This window comes from Mesocricetus auratus, unplaced genomic scaffold (genome assembly GCF_017639785.1).
Source record: "Mesocricetus auratus isolate SY011 unplaced genomic scaffold, BCM_Maur_2.0 Super-Scaffold_100020, whole genome shotgun sequence".
Lineage (NCBI taxonomy): Eukaryota > Metazoa > Chordata > Mammalia > Rodentia > Cricetidae > Mesocricetus > Mesocricetus auratus.
In genome coordinates, this window is record NW_024429201.1 from 14,411,569 (window position 1) to 14,434,538 (window position 22,970).

At 39.9% G+C, this 22,970-nt stretch overlaps 1 protein-coding gene across 1 annotated transcript; it reads right to left on the reverse strand.

Moving 5' to 3' along the window:
• Window positions 1-418: 418 nt before the first annotated feature.
• Window positions 419-22,904, reverse strand: Srek1ip1 (SREK1 interacting protein 1). The gene is made up of 5 exons (XM_005065572.4): window positions 22,766-22,904; window positions 12,935-12,982; window positions 5,230-5,373; window positions 3,714-3,786; window positions 419-1,405 (listed from the first exon to the last, which is right to left on the reverse strand). Exons 1-5 carry the CDS (start codon window positions 22,776-22,778, stop codon window positions 1,222-1,224), a joined length of 462 nt encoding a protein of 153 aa, XP_005065629.1. The 5' UTR covers window positions 22,779-22,904; the 3' UTR covers window positions 419-1,221.
• Window positions 22,905-22,970: the final 66 nt, after the last annotated feature.

The following is a 22,970-nucleotide window of genomic DNA, read 5'->3' on the forward strand; positions in this document are numbered from 1 at the left end:
AAGTGCACCCTAGCAAGGTACTTAGAAACTTTGGTGCTGTTCCAGGCTAGCAGGTTGGTTTTCAATGCTTTTACAGCAAAATAAGGTAACCTGTTGGGATTTTGGAATACTAGACTTTAAAACACACTACCATGAAATTAAAAATGTCAGAAATATTCATATCTACTAACATGTTACTGAAAATACGTATGTATACCAAGTTTCATTATTATACAAGGCTTCTATTTTCAAAAGTAGAGAATGAATTTCTTGATTTAAAATTTTTTACAGTGCTACTAAAATTTGTGACTGAAGTGAAAGAGGAAGTATCAACATTGTGAGTGAAACTCACTCCAAAGCCATTTAAAAATAAATACATATGCAAACATTCATAAAAACTGCCACAAAACTCATGCATGCAAGCACCATGTACACTAGATATAATAAAAATCAGCTTTAATGAGGATTTTGCTGTTTCTACACAAAAGTTCTGTGTTTGAGGTATCACTGTAAGACATGTCAATGTGGCACACGTGTTCACAACCTAGGGTCGACCCTGATAATCCTGACCAGCACAGAATCTCCCTGCCAGACTCTCTAGTAAGCTAAGTGAGTCTCTTTAAAAAGGGGATATTTTAATTTTCATAAAAACGGGAGACAAGTGTTGGAAACATGCATTTCATAAAACAATGACACTTGTTATAAATACCTTCATTATCTTCCTATAGATCCCATTCATTTAAAAACTTAAGATCAATAAAGCAGTTTTATATCTTCAGTGATATTATTTAAAAAGCCTAGAGAATTAAAAACAACAGTGAAGAACTTCACTATCTTTATACATTACACAGTAGATAAAGCTATTAAATTCCTCAAGAGCAAATCACTACCACCAACCTAGCTATGTTGCTGGAAGGTGGATACCACTCAGTAGCTGCTATGTAGATTACTTGGAAATCTACATGGCAGTAAAGCCATGTGATAATTAACTCATGAAGTGACAATGCTAGCCTAACACACAGAAACACAAATACAAATATCTATACTTGAGGCATGGCTGTCGAGTAACAAGATGTATTTAATACAGATGAGCATAGAGACAAGGGTCCCAAAACTTGAGAAATGTCTTTATGGAAGAGGCTGGGATTTTCTGTGAAGTGTAATTATATAGTAATTCCAAGGAAGGTACAATAATTAAAAATAATGAATTCTTCAATTTCCTGAGTTAGGCCAAAGATGCAGTTACTTTTTAGTGAATTCAGAACGGTTAGGGGAAGAACGTTTTTCCTTTTTTCTCTTCTTTTTTTCCTTTTTGTGATGTTTTCCTTTTTTTGATTTGTTCTTCTTTTCTTTTTTCTTTTCTTTTTTCTGATACTTTTGTTTCTTTTGTCTTGAAGAGTCCTCTTCGGTGGAGCTGGAGTAAGACCTATGGGCAAGAACACAATATGTCTGACCACGCAGCAGTTAGGACTGGAGACATGAATTAAGTAGAATCTGAGCTGCCTTAATTCTTGAAAGAGAAAGTGCAAACACAGATACTAAGAATTTACTTTCTATTCTCTTTAAATGCAGAATTCGAAACTCTTGCTGCTTGGTTAAAGAAGCTGATAAAGCTACATCTGCATTCTGCTCAACTCTAGTAATGTAATGGGCTCCAGACTTGGTGAGAATGACATTCCCTTTCTGGGGCTGACACAGGTATGCATGCTGCCTGCCCTTCAGAATCTTATGGGGAAAACCAGAGGAGCTCACTGACCTCATGCATACAGCCCACTTGTATATGTAACAACTTGTTAGCATATTCTCTCAAGTCACAAAGGGATGCAATTATGGCTAAATATAAAAAGGATCCTAATTGTTCCTCAGTGTGAATGGATAAGAGCTGAAAATTAACAAAATAAAAGCACTTTTGTAATTCCTGTGATTTTTCATGATAATGAACTTGATCTGTCTGCTTTGCAGTGCTAGAAATGAACACTTGTATTTCCCAGTAATTTTTACTAGTTACAGAAAGGGTGCTTTGAAATGAATACTGCACATAGATGAATGAGGATGATTTATCATTATACTGTATTAATATTCTAACACAAAATTGAGAGGGAACACCCACAGAATTTCCTTCCCAGACATGGGCTGCAGCAGGGGGTAGGGGTAAGCTAAAGAAACAAACAAACGAACAAAATCTCGATCTTTTCAGACCTTAAAGTACAACATTGTACCCATGTCAAAACTAAAAATACATGTGACAACATAGAAATTGAATTATCTTAAAATCAACAGGTGCTTTAAAAGTTAGTTCATACAAGTAACATTATATGAACTGAGTAGGCTCTATTTATATATTTAGGAGTCTGTCTGTCTGTCTATCTATCTAAAAATATAAATAATATTTCAATGCCTTTTTTAAAAAAGCCATGAATTTGAGAGTTGGGGGAAGAACACAGGAGAGTCTGGAGGGAGGAAATTCTGTAAATATATTAATTAAAAAATTTTAATACTAGCTTACTAATTTAGGAGTAAAATCCAAACTAAGAAACTTCAGGACAGACACAGGGAGACAAAGGGAATCCATAGCCTGCAGGGCTCAGGGATCCCTGACCCTAGGAGAGGCTTGAGCGAGGCCCTGACTCCAAGCTTCCCTTTACTTCCCTCCTGTGCTCTTGCTGGCCTACTTATTTCCACACACAGCTTCGTCCATTCATGCACATTTTTCTCCATCTTTTTGGTCCTGGATTCTCATTTTTAAGGCAAAACTAGGTTTGGGCACAACACACTATTAGGTGGCTATCTGAATGTGCATGAAGAAGTTTGGGTTTCAGGTCCAAAAGTCTGCAAGGCTTGACACAGACAGACGTGATTATAATCTCTAGCTGCAAACCACATGTGTCAGAACGTGGAAGACTACATAGCCTTGTGTCTCCTACATGCAATGCAGCCCGCTCCATTAGCACAACTAACAACACACCAGTCAGAAATCCAAGCCTCTGCTTCTTCAGTTCTTAGGTTAGAGATTAACTTTCAACACTTGAAAGTGAGCTAACTTTGACAATTCACAGGTTTTCTGAAATATAGTCAAGTGCATTATAAAATTATAAAATGGGAACACCTGATTTAAAAAAGAAATCTGGGAGAATAAAGTCCAGACCAGACCTAACTGTGAACAAATGCTCAAAAACATGTCTACTTATTTTAGTATGAATATGACTGTACTTAATAACCAGGGGGAGGATTTGTCTTTTACATGCATTTGACAAATTTCTTTAATTAATCATTAAACACATCTACCAGTAAAAAATTCACAAATGGCTAGTGAGGATTGTGAAAGATCTGAAGGAAGTTTAAGCTCCATTAATAAATTATTTTCTTAGTCATGGTAATGATAGAATACAGACATTTAGAATCCAATTTCAAAATGAGCATAAAGAATTTAGATGTGTATCCAATCAAAATTTCAGCTCTCATTCTAAATGTGAAATCCAGAACACAAATGTATAAAGGAAGAATGTACTGCCTCTCATCAGGACCTTGAGAACATGTGAGGTGACTGCATGGTGACACCATTTCTGATCCAATGTCAAGGGCCTTGCCATTTCAACTAAAGTAAATACAAACATATTATTCTCATTAAGAAAACTCTTTAACTGGACTACATGAAAAAGAAAATTTATAAACCTTCCTGGACTAACAGCTTATCGTTTTCCTTTATAACACCTAAATAACCTGTTAAAAGGTACCTTTTCCTCTTTTTCTTCAATTTAAGTCTCTCCTTGCTTTTTTCCTTTTTCTTCTCCTCTTCTTCATTTATTCCTGTAAGGGAAAAGGGGGAGAAAAAAATCAAGCCACCATGAATCTATGTACAAATATGCTGTATATGTCTGCCTGCACACACACGTGTATGTGTGTGTGTGTGTTCCTGCATGTGTGGGCATGTGTATTCTAGTTTACAGTTAGAAAGATGAAGTCAACGAAAACAGGAATAAAAGCAAAAGTAATCAAAGGCCTGCAAATGGCTTTTCCTTCATTGATGGTAATTACACTATTAAACATGACATCTTCAACTATGGAACCCAGACCACATTAGCTCATAAATTATGCCTTAAAATAAAATTTTGCATCTTGCTGATCACAATGATATGAAATTAGAAATTAGTATCAAGCAGAAGCCTGTTTAGAGGTAGATTACAAATATGTATGATCAAACAACACACCATGACCCAACTTCCTGTCTGAAAGAAGAAGAGGAGTCAAAGAAAAGTGAAACACAGCACCCAGTGGGGCTTCAGCAGAGCAGATGGAGAGGAAAGCCCTCGATGCAGTATCCGCACCAACAAGAGGCTGAGACACCCGCTGGGCTCCTCATGCTTAACTGCTTCTCTTACCTCACGTGGGAATAATACAAAAATTCCTGCTTTAAGCCCTCTGAACATCTAGAACACAATGAGTTTACTTCTGCATAATATCTACATAGAGGCTGTGAAGTTTACAAACCTCCAGTGTCATGTTTACCCATTACAATAACAAGGCTTTTATACAAAAGATGGAGCAGAAGATTAGAGATGCTTCTTTTACAACCAACCAACTAAAGCTGGTTTTTGTTGTTTTTAAAAAATAACATAAAAACTTCTTATATAAATCACTCAATGATTTGACAAATTATTTTTATTTTCTGACTGCGTGACTGTAGGCAAGTGCTGTGGAAGCCAGAGGAGGGTGGAGGATTCCTTGGAGCTGCACTCACAGCAATTGCGAGCTTCTTGAGGCTGAATTCAGTCTCCCTGGAACCACAGCAAGAGCTTGTAACTGCTGAGCCATCTCTCCAACCCTTCTTAGGTGAATCGTGGTGAGAGTATGTTCAAAAGCAGAAAGGGAATTCCTGGGGCTTATATATTAGCACTCTTAGAATTCCTGTTTGCCTATGCCTAGGATTCTTTGATTACTTAAAATTGCTACTAAGCTTGCGAGCATCTAAAACCTCTGGTATTTGTCAATGGGACCTGAAAATCTGATGCATGTCTTATACCAGGTAACAAATAAGGGAAAAGCAAAACACCACTATGAAATCAGAAACTAACTTGCTCCTGATCTCTAATCACTGATCACTAATCTCATGCCAATGACTTCCATCAAAGCCTATGTTCTCACCCATGCTGTAGCCCTTGCATGTGAAAGGAAATACTACTTTGTAATAAGCACATTCGCATAAGTGTGACAAGACCCAAAAGAAGAAACAGGAGAAAAATCACTACTTACTTTTCTCCTGCAGAGCCTGCAATTTGTTCAGTTCTTCATTTTCTTCATCGCTGTCCTCACTACTTGTGCTGCTGACATCCAACACGATGTCCCTTTTGGGGTCTACCCGGAGAAAATTGCGGCACTCAAAAGTCAGATGGCCAGCTACATAATGAAAACAAGAGCCAAGAAGGATAAAACTGCACACGTGTCTATGCTCTTTGTTTGGGTGCTTCACAGGGTACAAGTTCAATAACAGCACAAAAGCTGCAAGTTTAGTAATTTTCCCTATGTGGGTTTTTGCTTAAATACAATGTTTCAACAGAACTTGCCCTTGGAACTTCTAATTCAAGAAAAATTGTAGGGGCACTTGTCATGCATTTCAGAATACTGAATCACTTTTTCCCTTTCTAAAAGCACAGGTTATTTTACATTATTTAGATTAGGGTAACTAAAAACATACTCTCATACATGAAACTTTATATTTTATTCCCCCCCTGTAGCCTTTCTTCCTCTGCTTGACTACTAACTCATGCTGTTACATTTTTCATCTAATTAAAGTAATCATAATGCATAAGCATCACACAAAACTAAATATACTTATCTAAAGGATTTAAAAAACTAAATATTTAAATTCTGATTTCATTTTTCCTAAAAATTCTTCCAGTAAGAAAACTTCCGTAATTGTTCACCATGATGGCTATCACTATCATGATCCTGACAAGATCTAGGATCACCTGAAGACAAGCCTCTGGATGTCTTTGAGGGTTTACATTAGGTTAGCGGAAGTGGGAAGATTCACCCTACCCATGGGCAGCGGCATTTCCAGGGCTGGGTCTGGATTGAATAAAAAGGACAAAGTTGGGGGTCAACAAGTTGGTTTAGTGGGTAAAACCACTTGTCACTGAGCCCAAGGACTTAAGTTCCATTTCAGGGACCCATATGGTGGAAGGAGAGAACCCCACAAGTTTCCACACACGGTGTGTGTGTGTGTGTGTGTGTGTGTGTGTGCGCGCGCACGCGCGCCAAAGTTCTGCCTCAGTCCTATCCCATCCCATTCTACTTTCTAACCTAATTACGGGGCTGCGATTGCAGGTGTTGGTCACTATGCTCAGAGTTTATATGATACTAGGAATTGAACTCACAATTTAGCGAATGCTATGCAAACACTCTACTGAGTACACCATTGGCCCCTATAACACCAATTTTTAACAATAATGTCATAGCACTGGAAAAACACCTGCCTCAATGTAAACCGTACAATTCAAGGTTTGATTGGCAAGTCTGCTTTGTTCTTTTCCTTGTAGTTGCTATTTTACAGGTACTCAAACATGAGTATTCTTGCTAATATCCCTGCTTCACAGTTAGGGTAGGGATCCTGGCTTTATGTGAGTGGCTCCACTCTAGGCATCCTGCCACCATCGGGGCTCTAAGGCGTCACTGAAGACTCACTGTGTGTTGAGCATGACTCCTGCTTTCACTTTAAGACCTTTTCATCGCAACACTGGGTGGGTTACCTTTCCTTCTTGAGAGCTCCAGTTCTAGGTTTGACTGTGCTATTATCGCATTATTTCCCTCCATGCTATGTACTTGGCACAGAAAAGTGGGCTTTCCATTGTAGCCCAGCTGGCCATCATGACCAGAATTCCTCATGATGCAATCTTACTTTACCCACGTTAGCTTTACACTGAAATACCTGGCACTGAAATGAACATGTATGGAAAATGCTTAAGAGTACCACGACTATTTTAGCTTCACTTTAATAGAAGTGACATGATAAATACTTGTGAAACTCTAATAAGTGTGGTTTTTGTTTGTTGCTGCTGTTTTTCTTCTTAGGTCTAAGGGAAAGAAGCTTAGGACATCATTATCTTCCTAACCATTTGTGTCCCTGTCTTTAAATATACTCTAAGAAGATGAAGGGCAAAGAGTCATTATAATGTGATGGGCAGGGAAGTTGGCTTAGTGAACAAAGCATTTGCCATTCAAGATGAGGACCAGAGTTTGGGTCCCTACTGACCCTATAAAAAAGATCAGGTGGACATGGGGGATACCTGTAGCCCCAGTACCTGGGAGGCAGAGATAGGGATCTATGGGGCAAGGTGGCTAAGGAGAGTAGCCAAATCAACAAGCTCTGGGTTTACTGAGACCGGGTTCAGGATGACACACCCCAAATGTGGGCTGTACCTTCCCATGACTTGGAGTTCCAGATAGAATAAGGGGGGTGGGGAGGATACCAGCAGTGCAGGACTTCTCTGCTTCCTGTCAGCAGTGAGGTGAATACACACTCCACCTGCCACCATGTTCTGCCCTACCTCAGGCTCAAAGACAACACAGCAAACCATGAGAGCTAGGAATCCAGGAAAGCTTAACTAAAGAGAAGCAGCCCCTCTGATGGGGGATGTCCTTCTATATATATGTTTCTCTTATTGGTTGGTGAAAAAACACTGTTTGGCCAATAGAGGCAGGAAGATAAGCAGGTCTAAGAGACAAGGAGATTTCTGGGAAAGAAAGGCAGATACAAAAATGGATCCCAAACCACCAAACCTTTAGAAGAAAGCATAAGGGTAAATCTTAGCTGTTTTAGATTTGTCAACAGACTCTTAGATGTGACACCAAACCATAAACCATCAAAAGAAAAAAATTGATAAAGTTTAACTTTATCAATCTAAAAAACTTGCTCTATTATAGAGTCATAGTCCTGAAAACAGCTTGGTATTGGCACAAAAGTAGACAGGTAGACCAGTGGAACTGAACTGAAAACCTTGATATTAACCCACACCCAATAAACACCTGATTTTGACAAAGAAGCTAAAGTTATACAATTGAAAAAAGAAAGCATGAGCTGGCACAACTGGATGCTGGCATGCAGAAGAATGCAGATAGGTCCATATCTATCATCATGCACAAAACTTAAGTCCAAATGGATCAAAGACCTCGACATTAATCCAGCCACACTGAATCTCTTAGAAGAGAAAGTGGGAGGTACACTTGACCGAATTGGTATAGGAGACTCCTTCCTGAACATAACACCAGTAGCACAGACACTGAGATCAACAATTAATAAATGGGACCTCCTGAAACTGAGAAGCTTCTGTAAGGCAAAGGACACAGTCAACAAGAATGGGAAAAGATCTTCACCAATGCTACATCTGACAGAGGGCTGATTCTCAAAATATACAAAGAACTCAAGAAGCTAGTCACCAAAACACCAATCTAATTAACAAGTGGGGGTACAGAACTAAATAGAGAATTCTCAATAGAGGAATATAAAATGGCTGAAAGACACTTAAGAAAGTGATCAACATTCTTAGCCATCAGGGAAATGCAAATCAAAACAACTCTGAGATACCATCTCACACCTGTCAGATGTGGAATTAGAAGAAACCATCCTGAGTGAGGCAACCCTGTCACAAAAAGACAAATATGGAATGTACTCACTCATATGTGAATATTAGACATACAGCGAAAGGTTACCAGCCCACAATCTACACTGCCAGAGAGGCTAGGAAATAAGGAGAACCCTAAGAGAGACATACATGGTCCCCGGAGAAGAGGAAAGGGACAAGATTTCCTGAGCTAATTGGGAGCATGGGGGGAGGGGAGAGAGAGTTAGGAGGAAGAGAAGGGGAGGAGGGGAGAGGAGGACATGAGGGAGCAGGAAGATTGAGTCAGGGGAAGAATAGAGGAGAGTAAGAAAAGAGATACAACAATAGAGGGAGCCATTATAGGTTTAAAGAGAAATCTGGCACTAGGGATGTGTCCAGAGATCTACAAGAATGACCCCAACTAAGAATCTAAGCAATAGTGGAGAGACTATTTTAAATGCCCTTCCCCTATAATGAGATTGATGACTACCTTATATGCCATCCCAGAGCCTTCATCCAGTAGCTGATGAAAGCAGAAGCAGACACCCACAGCTAAACACTGAGCAGAACCCTGGAATCCAGTTGTAGAGAGGGAGGAGTGATGAGCAAAGGGGTCAAGACCAGGCTCGGGAAGCACAGAAACTGCTGACCTGAACAAGGGGGAGCTCATGAACTCTAAACTGATGGTTGGGAAAACCAGCATAGGACTGAACCAGGCACCCTGAGTGTGGCTGTCAGTTAGGAGGTCTGGGCAGTCTATGAGGCTCCTGGTAACAGAACAGCATTAATACCTAGTGTACAAACCGACTTTGGGAGCCCATTCCCCATGGAGGGATACTCTCTCAGCCTAGACACAAGGGAGAGGGCCTAGGCCCTGCCCCACATGATGTGACATACTTTGATGATCCCCCATGGAAGGCCTCACCCTCCCTGGGGAGCAGAAGAGGGATGGGATGGGGGTAAGTGGGGAGCATGGAAGGATGGGAGGGAGAGGGAACTGGGATTGCTATGTAAAATAAGATTGTTTCTAATTTAAATAAAAAAGAAAAAACAAAGAACATGATTAAGAGAGGGAAAAAGTAACAGAACTGGAAAAAAAACTTACAAATCATATATTTGATAGTTTGATATCTGCTCACTGCATGTAAGAAACAACTAAAACTCAATGAAAACATAACTAGACTAAAAAAATGGCAAGATAAACATCTTCAGAAAATAAATACAAATGACCAAAACGCATTTCAGCAGTTGTTGCAAATTATTAGAGAAAAGCGAAACAAAACGATAGTGAAATACAACTTGACATCTATTGGGATGGTCTGGACTCTACTCACACTTCCCACAGCAACGTGTAACTTTCTTTCCATCCAACAACTAGTTCTTCACTCTCGGGGTACTGGCTGGGCACCATACAATTAAATCCACTCATGTGCCCAGGTGTGCACACGGGGATCAGAGGGCAACCCTACAGAGCTGTTCTCTCCTTCCACCCTTACATGCACTGCAGGGACAGGCAGACCAAGAATGCTAACCACTAAGACATCTACCTCGCTGGCCCCAGTTAAATTCATCCTGAACATTTTTCAGGCTGAGTGCAGCCCCACAGATTAAGGATTCAGTTTCACAAGGTTCCGCAACTTCAGATGTCAATCACAAATCTAAACCACTCACACAGACTGGGCAGCTATAAAGTCACAGAGTTCCCAGAAGCTCCTCAAATCTGATGATTCTCTTCAAGGTTCACTGAATGAAGGGAAACAGATGACTTACCATTCACAGTTAATTAGGAAGTACACAGATCACAGGCAGCTAAATGGAAGGGATGCATAGAGAAATATCTGGGTGTGTCTGTGAGGGGCAGCCCTCTCAGGGTGTGCCATCCCCAGAGCCCTAGTATATTTACCAACCCCAAAGTACTCACAATTCTGTAGAGTTTTCTATGGATTTCCATCAGACATGAATGGTTAATTAAATCACTGGCCACTGGTGATTGAAGTCACCCTCTACCAATTCTCTCTCCCTACCCTGGAGGGCTGGTTTCAACCTTCTAAACATCTGTATGGTTCCTCTGGCAATCAGTGTCTATACCGGATGCACTAAAAGTCATAAGAAATTCATGTCTGGCTGAAAATTATTTGTTATAGATAACAGAAAACAGCACTACTATCTCTTTCACTTGGTAATCCAAGTATATATATATATATATTTACCAGATCTGAATCTGGAACTAGGGACAGTATCAAACCAAATATATACTTCTTACTATTTCCCAAGTCTATACATTTCATCAAATTGGAAATACTATAAATGCTGGTGAGGGTGTGGAGACATAGGAAGCCTTATTTATTCCTAATAGGAATATAAAGTTTAGCCAGAGAGGAAAAGTTGGGAAGACTTCTCAAAAAGTTCAGACAACTCAGTAATTCCACTCCTAAGAATATTCCTACAGGAATGATGATCAGGACCCATCAATGATCATTTTAGCATCATTTGTAATGTTAAAAGGTAAAAACAACCAACTGTCTACCCACAGGTGAATGGATAAACAAAGTAGTATATCCATGCAATGCAACATCATTCTACCAAAGAAATAATGTCAACATGTGTGCACAGTACAACATGGGGTAACTTTGAAACACGCTAAGTCAGACACAAAGGACAAACAGTGTATGGGTCCTCTAATAGGAACTATGTAGAGTAGCAGAAATTATCGGGAGCTAAGGAAAGGAGGGAAAACAGACTTTCTACTTCGCAGTTAAGAGTTTCTATTTGAGGTTACCAAAATGAATTGGAATAGAAAGTGGAGATGGCTGTCTAGAACTATGAAGGTAATTAATGCTCAGAATGCTTTGTTGACAAATGGTTCAAATTTTACATTTGATACATTCTGTGTCACTATGGGAAATAAGAAAAAAGAAAAAAACATGGCACAGCACTGAGTGGAGTGCTGTGGAGTTCAAATTCCACTTTCCCATCTTATAATGGAAGAGCCTCAGTTTTCTAATGTGCAACAATGACGGCCCACAAAAATCGAGGACCAACTATGGCCAGCCAATGACCTAAAGTCATTACTTGCACAAGCTCATTTAATATTGACAGCAACCTCTATGAGGTTAGGCACCAGAATTATCTTGCTTTGCAGACAGAAAACCAAAATGCAGAACGGTTAAGTCACATGCCCAGTATTGCACATCTAGTAAGTGCTGAGGTGTTTACCGCAATCATCTGCTGCCAGAACCACCAGAAGCAAATGTCCATTAAAATGAAGATCAGGAAACTTCTTCAGAGAGTTTGTAGTCTGTGACATTTATTTTATTTGTAAGTTTTTTTTAATAACAAAGTTTATAAATCAATTTCTTGGTCTCCATGGAAATCTTCGTTAAATCACTTATATTTATAAGAAAATAACCTTTCAATGAAGTGAATAGCCTAACAGTCCAGTTTAGTTAGCACAGATGTCAAACAGCTTTAGAGACAGCAAGTGCTGCCAGAAACAACTATTGGTAAGGCCTGCGGAGCTGTTGGATTTATCCCCAGGAATGCTGTTTACAGAATAAAATCACATGACATTGTATGTAGTTACAAAGGCTTGGGTGTACCTTCTAATTCTATTATATTAATCGCATTGGAGACATTATTGAAATCTAGGTTTTTGGGGTTTTTTTTTGTTTGCACATGAGCAGAAATTCTGAGACCAATCAAACCTTTATGCAAAGGGATAGATTCAGAAAACATTCAAAGATTGTTTTCAATGCCTTTACTCCTCATCTGGTATCCAGAAACAAAGCGGTGGACATATAGCATATACAAACATACATACACATTTACATTTTTAAAAGATTTACTAATTTTATATGTATTATCATCTATCTATCTATCTATCTATCTATCTATCTATCTATCTATCTATCTATCTATCTATTTTTGCCTGCACGTAAGTATGTGTATCACGTGCATGCCTGGTGCCCTTGGAGGCTAGAAAAAGATGCTGGATCCCTGGGACTGGAGTTTCAATGGCTAAGAGTTATCACAAGGAGGGTGCGAATCAAACCCAGGTACTCTACAAGGGCAACAAATGCTCTCCAGCAACACCTATATTTTTATATGCATAGTCTCTTACTTTTATATTTTAAATTAACTTAATTCTATTTTTTCTAAACTTCTAAATCTCATGTCAACCCCTCGTATTTCATGGCACCTTGCTAGTTTCTGAGCCAACTACAAACCCTGGGAGGGGCTCAGGAGCCACCCACTGAGCTGCTAAAGTCAGGATGCCAAGCCATCCTGCCCACCCTCTTGCCCCCAACAATGGCCCCAGCAAACACAGTAGACAGTATGTTGCTTTTCAGTGCACTTACGGTAGCCACATTTTTTGCAGCCTGCTCGGACATTGTCCTTGTTGCAACCTGAAATATAATTGGAGAACATTTGGGGAAATACATGTAAGTAAAAATGAAGACTTTATCATACTTGCAACCCAAAATGCAACAGGAGAACATTTGACAAAGTACAAGTAGGTAAAAATAAAGACTTTATCATATGATTAAAACCCTATGATCTTTTATTCTAAAATCTCTTGAAAAAACAAAACAAAACTCTAATCTTAGCAATACTACTCAATTATTTTGATCAAGAGTCAACTTACTGAAAATGAACTCACCCAAATCATTTGACCAGTATTTCAAGAACATATATTTTTTCTAATTCAATAGGAACATAGCATTATACTTGAAAGCTTAAACATTTTAGGAATCCCACAATATTGGGGAAGAAATTCTAGGATATTATGACATATTGCTGATATATAACTAATTTACCATCTATCTATCTACCTACCATATATATGTATATATATATACAACATATGTATATATAAACACTAAGGTGTAATAAACATTTTTGTCTTTCAGTTGAAAAAATAATTCCATCTCTACTCCAGGAAATTGGTAAAATTCCATAAAATTCACTATAATTGTGAGGTACATAAAAAACAACTTAAATTCAGCACTTGAACTTTGAGAAGTGAAAACAAAGTAGTCACAGGTTCAATTCTGATAAAAGTTTACAAATATTCAGAGTAATTCTGTGTAGTCAGGGCATGCAGATGGTGCTGAAGAAATAAAACTAATTTTTAAGATTGTGATAAAATACACACCAAAGAGAGAATTTTAATCACTTCAAATGCACATTTTGGCAGCATGGGTGATAGTCACAGTGATGTACAGCTCTCAACTACTGTCCTGCAAATGACTTTTTATCATCAAGAAGAGTAACTACACCTAGCAAACACTTTGTGTCTCCCTAGTCTCAGCTACTCTAGTCTACTTTCTATTTGTCTCTCTGGAGAAACTGGACAATATTTGTCCTTTTAAAAGTCAGACACGGTATTTTCAAGAATCATGTATATTACAGCATGCACCAGAATTGAATTTTCTTATGGCTGAATATTCCACTGAACATCAAAACAATCATCAAAACAAAAACTTTAACCTCTCAATGCCTTCTGTGAAGAGAGGTCTGGTGTAACATTATTCAATTTCTCTAGGGAAGGCTGTCTACTTTCTAAATCCTTCAAGTGGAGTTATCCTAACAGGAGACTACTGTCAAACGTAGGCAGCAGATAGAAAACATTAGAAATTGTAAATAATTGTAATTCTTAAGCCATTTCTTTAACACGATAAAGTTGAAACAGTAGATATTTCTCCCTACTCCGAATTTAGAGAAAAATATACTAAATGAGCTGCTCTTGTGAACATGATCCTACAATGCCTGTTTAAATAGCAAGCATTGCCCACAGACATCCTATCCCAGGATATGCACCTTGCATCCAGGTGATGGATCAGGTGAATGCTGCATCTCACTGACATCTGAGCCTCTTGTGGACACCCAGTACAGATGTTAACATCTCCACGCTAGTCTGTGAGTGACAGCTTCATCAGGTCTGGTGCTAGAACTTTTCTGACATTATCCACTACACCTTCCTCCTTCATCTTCCTAAGAACTCATCAGGTGCAGTTCTTCTGAAGCCTACTTTCACCCCAAATTCTAGAGAGCGTCACTATTGTTTTTAAACAGTATTTACGTGTTTAAATCAGAAAATGTGTCACTGCCGAAGTTTCTGAGCACTCTGTATAGATAGATCCCTTCCCCTCCAGACTCTGTGTCTCTACTCAGTCCTGCAAGATCCCACACGCCACAGTTAGCAGGATCCACTGTAGAGTAAGACTGGATTCATATAATCTAAGGCTTCTCCATTATGATAATAATTGCATGTTGGCAATAAAGCTCAGAGAATATGGGTGGGTCAGTGTTAAGTTTGTTTCCATAGAAACCACAGATGTTGAATAATACTGAACAAATTGCTTCATGCACCATTATTACTACCATCACAGACTAACAGTAACAGTCAGGTGTGAAACTATCTCACCTCTGCCTATTCTAGAACTGAACTCATTTATAGCAAGAGACACTGGTGTGGACTCATTCTTCAGGTGCTTCATATTTTCAGAATGAACAGAACATGAAACTTTTCTCAGACTATCTTCTTTAACCAAACAAAAACTTTTATGGCAAAGATATAAGCAGATCTCCTTATAAGCTACTTGCTCACTAGCTTTTGGCTAAGATAAGATCCCAGCTTCCTTTGTGATCATTTGCAAGCCTGCCTGGCCAATGAAAAGCTCTACATGGACCTTTGAGACCAAGGCAAATGACACCACAGACCTGGGAGAAGTGAGGTAATCATAGTTCACCTGTTGTTAAGATCTAACTTCTAGCTAAATATCTGTAATCTCAACATCTGGAGGCTGAGGCAGGAGGATGCTGAGTTCAAGCTTAATTGGGCTACATAATGAGTTTGAGGCCAGTTTGGTCCATTTTCCAAAGCAGCAATGGCAGTGGCATAGTGTTTGGTTTGGTGTCCTTCACTTTTCTAGTTTCTGAGCACTGCTAGGAAGGATTTTCTTAGATTCAATAAATCCCTTGGCACCTTTCCTTTTCAACTTAATCTTTAATTTTCTGTTGTTGGGATAAGAACTCTGGCTGGGGTGGTGAGGTCCCTTCCCGGTGTAGAGATCCACTCTTTCATTTATTTGTAGCTCCTTTATGGTTTTGCCTTCCTTACCACTAAGTTGGCTTAGGCAGTGACACCTCCTGCCACCTTCAAGTTCTCCTTGGTAATCAGGACCAACAATCTAAAGGTCACAATAGAAGTGCATGATAAGGCCAGGTTGTGAGTGTGTTGCCAAATGGGGCATTGAGGGCTGTATTCTAGTGCTGAAAACCCCCAGAAGCAAACTCAGTACACACTTGAAAGATTGTGAAACAATATATGGAACTCACAGGAGGGACAAACTCTCTATTGTGGAAAGTCAACACAGCCTGAGTAAAAGACCAACAGCAACTGGGGGAAAAATGGGGAAGAGGGCATACAGTGGACCTGCAAGTATATGGAAAAGAAATAGGAATGACTCTAAAATGTGTAGAGGATTCTCACTTTTCTTTATATGTGAAATGCCTGTTGAAAATGGTACCAGGATTCCCTTTCACTTATGAAACGAGCTCAGGCAGAAAAACTTGAAGAGCTTTGAGTGGGTGACACTCTGGAAGGGTCAGTGGGGTGCAAATTAACATTGCACAGTGTCTACCACAAGGCTTTAATCCAACCATCTTAAACCTGGGAACTCATACAGTTCACTTGCATAAACGCAGACCAACTATGTATAAAGTTAGCCACAACAACAGTGTAACTCTAAGAAAAATGAGTTTAAATATAAGCAGGAGAATACTACATTCCGTTATGGCATAAAGGAATGAGGCCAGTGTTTAACAAAATGTAACAATTCTAACACATACAGGAAAAGGAAAGAAAGCTATAGCAGAATGGTTTATGATGCTGTATATATGTGACAAGGATTGACCTTTACTTCAGTTACCTATTGTTTTTCTTCTACAGCAGCGGTTCTCAACCTGGGTGGAGAACCCTTTGGGGTGGAACAACCCTTTCATAGGGGTCACCTACATAGAAAATATTCATATTACAGTTCGTAACAGAAGGAAAATTACAGTTGTGAAATAGCAACGAAGATAATTTTGTGGCTGTGGTCAGTAGAACACGAGCAACTGTATTAAGGGCCACAGTGTTAGGAAAGTTGAGAAGCACTCTCTATTATACATACACAAATTTTCGAGGCTGCACATTTTTATGTGCGGGCCTTTTAATGTATGTAAATTATATTTCAGAAAAGCAGTTGGCACAGGAGAACTTAATAAAAAGCAGCAGTGGGAAGCAAAAGCAAGAAAAGAAAAAGGATCAGCAGAAGAAGCAGCTGAGACAGGAAGACCACAAGCTGCTGGGTTACAGGGTGGAGACAATGTTTCAAAAACTGAAACAGAATGGCTAAAGGAAGGAAAGGAAGCTGGCGGTGGTGGTGCACGCCTTTAATCCCAGCACTCGGGAGGCAGAGGCAGGCGGAGCTCTGTGAGTTCGAGGCTGGGCTGGACCGACAGCCTCCAAAACAATACAGAGAAACCCTGTCTCGTAAAAACCAAAAAAAAAAAAAAAAGAAAAAAGAAAAAAAAAAAAGAAAGGAAAGGAAAACAAGTGAAGAGATTCTCTTGCAAGCTTTTGCAAAACAAGGCGAACACATCAGATTTGGCAAAATGCAGTTACTTGGAAGGTATAAAGCCTGTGATGCCCAAGCCAAACATTAGTTTTGAACGAGGCTCTACAGACCAGCTGGCCTGTGATTTACTATGTAGGCCTGTCTGACTCCAAATTTATAACACTGTCCCTGCCTCCAGCTCCTCAATGCTGAGATTCTAGGCAGGTATACCACACTAGACTCAAAGTCACCATTCAGTCATTTAAAATTGGAACCTTCAGGTCCCAGCCACACAAGATGGCAGTCTGGGTTCAGCACAAGTGGGACATTAGCATTCCTCAGAAACTGTGTTTCTTGCTTGCCAGGAAAAGCCTTTGTTACTGTCTTATCCACTCCTACACCTGCCTCCCCCAGTCTCCAGAAAAGGACATCTAGTTCTCTATTAACTCTAACAGGGCCCCCACACTAGTTCCCAGGCTGTTCTGGCTAACCTACCTTCCTCCCCCTGCACCATAATCCCTTATAACAGGCAGGACTCTCCAACTATTTTTGCTATCTTCTTTGTTCCCACATATCTGGCAACTGTCAGTCTGCTCCTCTCCCCACCTTCTTTCTCTGCTTCTGTCTCTGTCCCTGAGAGGTAGCCATGGCAGTCCCCCAGAGGTTGGCTATTTTCCCTCTCTTATATACAATAATAACCTTCCCCCTTATTCATGGAACAGGCATTTAGGTGGTTTCTTTATTGGGCTTCTCATACACCGTAACAGCACGGAGTAGAACTTAGTTTCCTATTTTTATTATCTGCCTTGTACTTTGAATACATAATCATTTAACGTCAGAAGCAAGCAGTTAACGAGACTAAGCTTTCTCTGTATCACTTAGCAACTGCATCACCTCTACCCCAGAATGCCATCTTTTTATTTTTAATTTGATTAGATTCAGTAACAGCGGGTTAGATGTCTTTTGTTTCATAACAACTTTTCCATTTGGTCATCTTATTATCATTTAACTTAACATACTATGGGGCTCCTTCAATAGAATATCAATTTATTGTGTGGATGTGTTTTTTTTAACCCCAAATAGTAGGGATATTTAATATAGAAGTGCTAATGTCTGTATAAAATATAATTCTGTCCTGTGGAAGTCAAATGCAAAAAAATAAAACAAGCTTTTAAACTTTCCCCTGGTTTATATTAATAGTTGTAGACATACTCTCCTTTGGGATCTTACATGGACTAATGAGACTAAAGTATAAAAAAATAAAAGAAATCAGAAAATTTTCATGAATTGAAACAGTAGGCTAAGTGAAATTCTTGATGGAAATTCTTCAAAAGAGTGGCTGTCATATAGTTTATATCTCTTTAATCATCTGATCCCTAAGAGAAGGATGAAAGTAATTCAGTTAGAGTCCCTGAAACTACAGATATGAAATAGTTAACTTAAGTAAATGCAAAAAATTCTTCCTTCTACATGTTTTACAAAATAATCTATGCAGGAAAAGCTAAGCTGGGTATGGTGACACTTGCCTGTAATTACAGAAACCACATCAAGAGCATTGCCTTTAGCTTGAGGGCAGCCTGCAGTTTGAGGTAGATCTGAGCTACACTTGCAAGAAGTTACAGGGACAGGTTAGAGAAATTACGAAGGTCTCCTTCAAAAGTATGTTGCAACTGCCTCCAACTAAGATAAGGACAAGAAGCCTGTGGTCTTTCCCAACTCTAAGATCCCTAACTTACCTCTTCGCTCTGCCCAAATCAGTGAGATCTTAACCCAGGTACCCATAAGACCTGGGTATATAACCAAAGTTATTGTCACAGGACAGCACGTTTAATCTGTTGTCTAATGAAGCAATCAAGGCTGCTGGCACTGGATTGTGCTTCTCATAAATGAGCTATAAATCCTGCAGATGGGTGTATAATTCTGAACTGCTATTAGAAAAGTCATCAAAAGTCCCTTACTACAAGAAGCTAGATCACATACTAGGTTACCTAGGGCAGTGTACCCATAGCTGTAACGCATGACAGCCTGTGCTAGGCAACATGAAAAACAACATACAATTTTGCTAAAAGGCATAAAAAAGCGGCAGACAAGATTGTCAGATGAAAATCTGAGGCAGGTATAAATATACAATGAAGTGATAACAGTAACAGAGGCACATAGCAGAGAGGAAACACATTTGAGAGGTCAGAAAAGAGCCAGGTCAGATTTTTTGCACCATCAAAGAATACATAAGAAGGGTAGAAAAGATTGGTCATGTTCAGAGATATATACTTCACTCTTATAGAGAAGGGAGTTTGAACATTTTAGAAACTGAAGAAGTCCAAGACACTGTCCCCTTAGTTATAGAGACAATGAAGCAGCCTATGAAAGGTTAAGTGGATTAAAGAGAAATATAAAATCTACAGGTTACGGTCTGCCTCCCAGGAATGACAAATCAGACATGATTTCAGCAGCCATGTTAGAGAGAAAAGAAGTTACCTATAATATGGCCAAGGAATGAAGGAAACAGTAGTGTGAGTTCACATTTCTATTAGTACATAAACATGCTGAAGGGATGTGAGACTGAAATGTTAACATACCACTGTCATCCTCTATCCTGGGGACAGACCTCTTTGAGAGACATAAAAAGGTCAGTTTTTGTGCCATCCATATCAGTAACACACATTGCCACTTGTGCCGGGTCTACTCTCGATGGAGAACAGTGACTTACCGACACAACTTCAACAACTGAGCTAATCTGAACAACTGTGAATGAGCAAAGAAATGTTCCAAAGAAGGTAAACTTTGCTGAATCCTATGTTCAATGCTATTTGTCAAATAACTGAGTGTCGGAGATTTTTTTCTAAGGTCTTCAGTACCTCATTGTTACTTACATAATGGTTGAAGCTGGCTTACAATGCTGAGAAACAGCAGTGGAAGCACGTGACCACTGAAACAGACGAGGCTGGTGGCTTGTGAAAAGCAGCCTCATTACTCTATAGTTACACCTTATAATAACCAGAAGCAGAATCACCCCAAGCTGAATCCATCACACCTAAAATAAAGGAGCATGACACAATACTTGTCCTCCTTGATGATCACCTCAATGGAGCTCTATTTTCCTTGCATGCAGCGTCTGGATCGATCATCCAAGAAATTATCTTAACATCTTCTGTGTCTGTACTTTCTAAAGCGGTTGCATTGTGCATTTGTGCCATCTGTCACGCCTATTATCTTGATTTTTTGGTGGGTTTAAGCAGTTTATGTAAGTCGTTCCATCTAGCTTAATGACACAATTTATTATTATGCTTTGAAGCATTATTTTGAATTGAAAGGTTAACATATTTTTAACACTGGTCTCAAGTTTAAGAGCATCTCAAACAAAGCTAGAAGAAAAGTTGTTTTTGTCCCTTTTCTTAAGTAGCAAATTTTCATTCCTAAAGTTTTACATTGTGTCTCTGGGTGTGCTCATACCACATGGGCACTCAGAAAGCCCGCTCAAGTAATAAACAATGACAGCAGGCCAATTCTGGGAGCAGATGTGTGATGCAGAGGCCACCCAGCATCTCAAAATGCCTAGGCAAGCTACTGTTCAGACTCTCTCTCTCTAATATCCCCTTATATGCTAACACTTTTGTAGGCTCCAGTCAGAACTCCCCTTCACACATTACACACTGTGTCCATACAGTCTCACACTTTCATCCCTTAATTCCTATGACTTGTTGTTTTTGACTCTAACTTCTTGCCTAAGATCTATTCACTCCTACGGTGTCTATTAGCTATTTCCATTTTGTGTCTGCATAACCTCAACACAAGCTCCAAACAACTCATTGTCACTCTCTAAACTCTGTTATTGGGAGGTGTCTTTCCATTTATAATGCCTCCCTAGTCATCTAACACCAAGTACCAAATGAATCTCATTTTCCACCTGCATCAAAGCAATCATCAATTCCTAGTAATTCTACCACCAAAAACCTACCCGTAACTTAGCTGCTTCTCATCAGAGCACAGCCTAGACAGGTGTCGTGATAATTCACCTGAATCACCTCTAATCACTAACTGTGTCTGTAAATTAACTAACTCTCCTTGAGGTTACTGCATACTAAGATGTAACTTAAAACTCTTAAGCAGTTTCCTGTCGACTATCAACATCAAAACACTCTGTTCTTCTTAATGTCCTTCAATTACAGGTCATCTCCTTATTGTTCCACGGATAGGTTAGGATATGCATTCCCACACGGTGGGGAAGAGCTAAGATATGCCGCCATTAGCTCTTGTAATAGGCAGGTTACTTGATTTCTACATCCCCCCTCTGTGATACAATGTTTGACATAGTATAGGGTGCATGGGTAACAAAGTAAATGTTCACTACTGTTATTATCTCTTTAATTTCTCTTTTCTCTCACACAGCACACTGAAGGTTAGCCACCACAGGCATCTTTCATTTCCTCTTCTTACTTCCTCTTCCTTTCCACATTCCATCCCTCTCCCTGCATGGTCTCATCTGGAACATCCTTTGTACTCTCTGTACCCTACTAGGTGTCCTTACTATTTTGCTTGCCATGGTATGAGTTCCACTTTTTGTCAATTCCTTCCTTTTCCCTGCTGAGTTCTAAGCGATGAAAAGTGTCTCTCATGCCCACTACAACACAATAAAGAGTGTACAGTCTTTTCACAGCTCCAAATGCGCTCCTTTGCAAACTGCTGAAGTTAGGAGAGCAGCTACCCCCCACCCCCGCCCCAGCTTTCTTTAGAAAAAGAAAAGGCTGCCACAGAACAAAGGCCAAGATCAAACTGTGGCAGGAAAGGCAGTTTAAAGAAAAATCGGGGCTTTAGAAACATTTCAGGGTGTTTGCTACAGTATGTGTGAATCTCCAAGAGTCGAGGCGGGCATGTCTCTTAGTATCACGGGCCAATAGGGTTCTGCAGAGACACATCTTGACCAAGACAGCTTGGGGAAGTTTTTGCAGCTCCTGCCCTCGCCAGTAAACTGAAGTAGCCGACAGAAACATCCCCGGAGCACAGTTTGCCGTTTCTAGGTTAGAAATCTCTGAAGATAAAATTGAAACCTATCAAGAATCTTAGATATAATTCACCAAAACTCCATCTTTTACAGATAGGGAAACCGAGGCCCAGAAGGGCACAGCAACCGGCCTACAGCTACAATGTAACTACAGAGAGGAAGAACGAAACAAACCCCAGGTGCGCTTCTGGACTTAAGTGTCTTTCAGTACAATGTGTATGGCTACCTGGGTAAGCCAGATGTTCACATTTCGAATTTTATTTTGAAGCCTGGTGAAAGTTCCTGTCAGTCTTTTGGGTAACTTGTCTTCTTAGGCCTACAGCTCATTGCTCCCAAGTCTTCTCTCCCTCCTACAATACACTTTCCGTGTAACCCTGTATAGGTCGGGCTTGCCTAGGAGCGACGAAGATGATCGCTCCCTTTCCCCCACTCCCTTTGGACTTGTAGTGTAAACTTTTTCATGGAAACCAACTGTACCTTTTCAGGCCTTCGCCCGAATCCCCGAGGATTCCCCGCCGCCCCGCTCCCTAGACTCCACTGCTCGGCCCATTCCTTTGTAAGGGGACCCTGTGGTTGCTCTTCACCTGGGACTGCCATGACGCAGGTGAGCGGAGTCCTGGGCTTTCGAGATCGCGTTAGGTTCAGGTCCGTTGAGAGGACAACGCACTATCAGAGAGATCTCTCCCACTTGGTGACCGCTACTGTAGCACTCGGCAGGGGAAGGCCGGATGCGCGGTCAGGGTTGGCGGAACTAAGACGCTGCGGATGCAGGTTCCAGGGGAGTCCTAT

Bases quoted from the DNA above. Each gene is read 5' to 3' on its own strand.
- Srek1ip1 (XM_005065572.4), bottom strand. The intron at 5,374-12,934 runs GTAAGTGCACTG...TTCATTATGTAG, and splicing joins CTGCAAAAAATGTGGCTACC to CTGGCCATCTGACTTTTGAG. The intron at 1,406-3,713 runs GTACCTTTTAAC...TCTTGCCCATAG, and splicing joins TTGAAGAAAAAGAGGAAAAG to GTCTTACTCCAGCTCCACCG.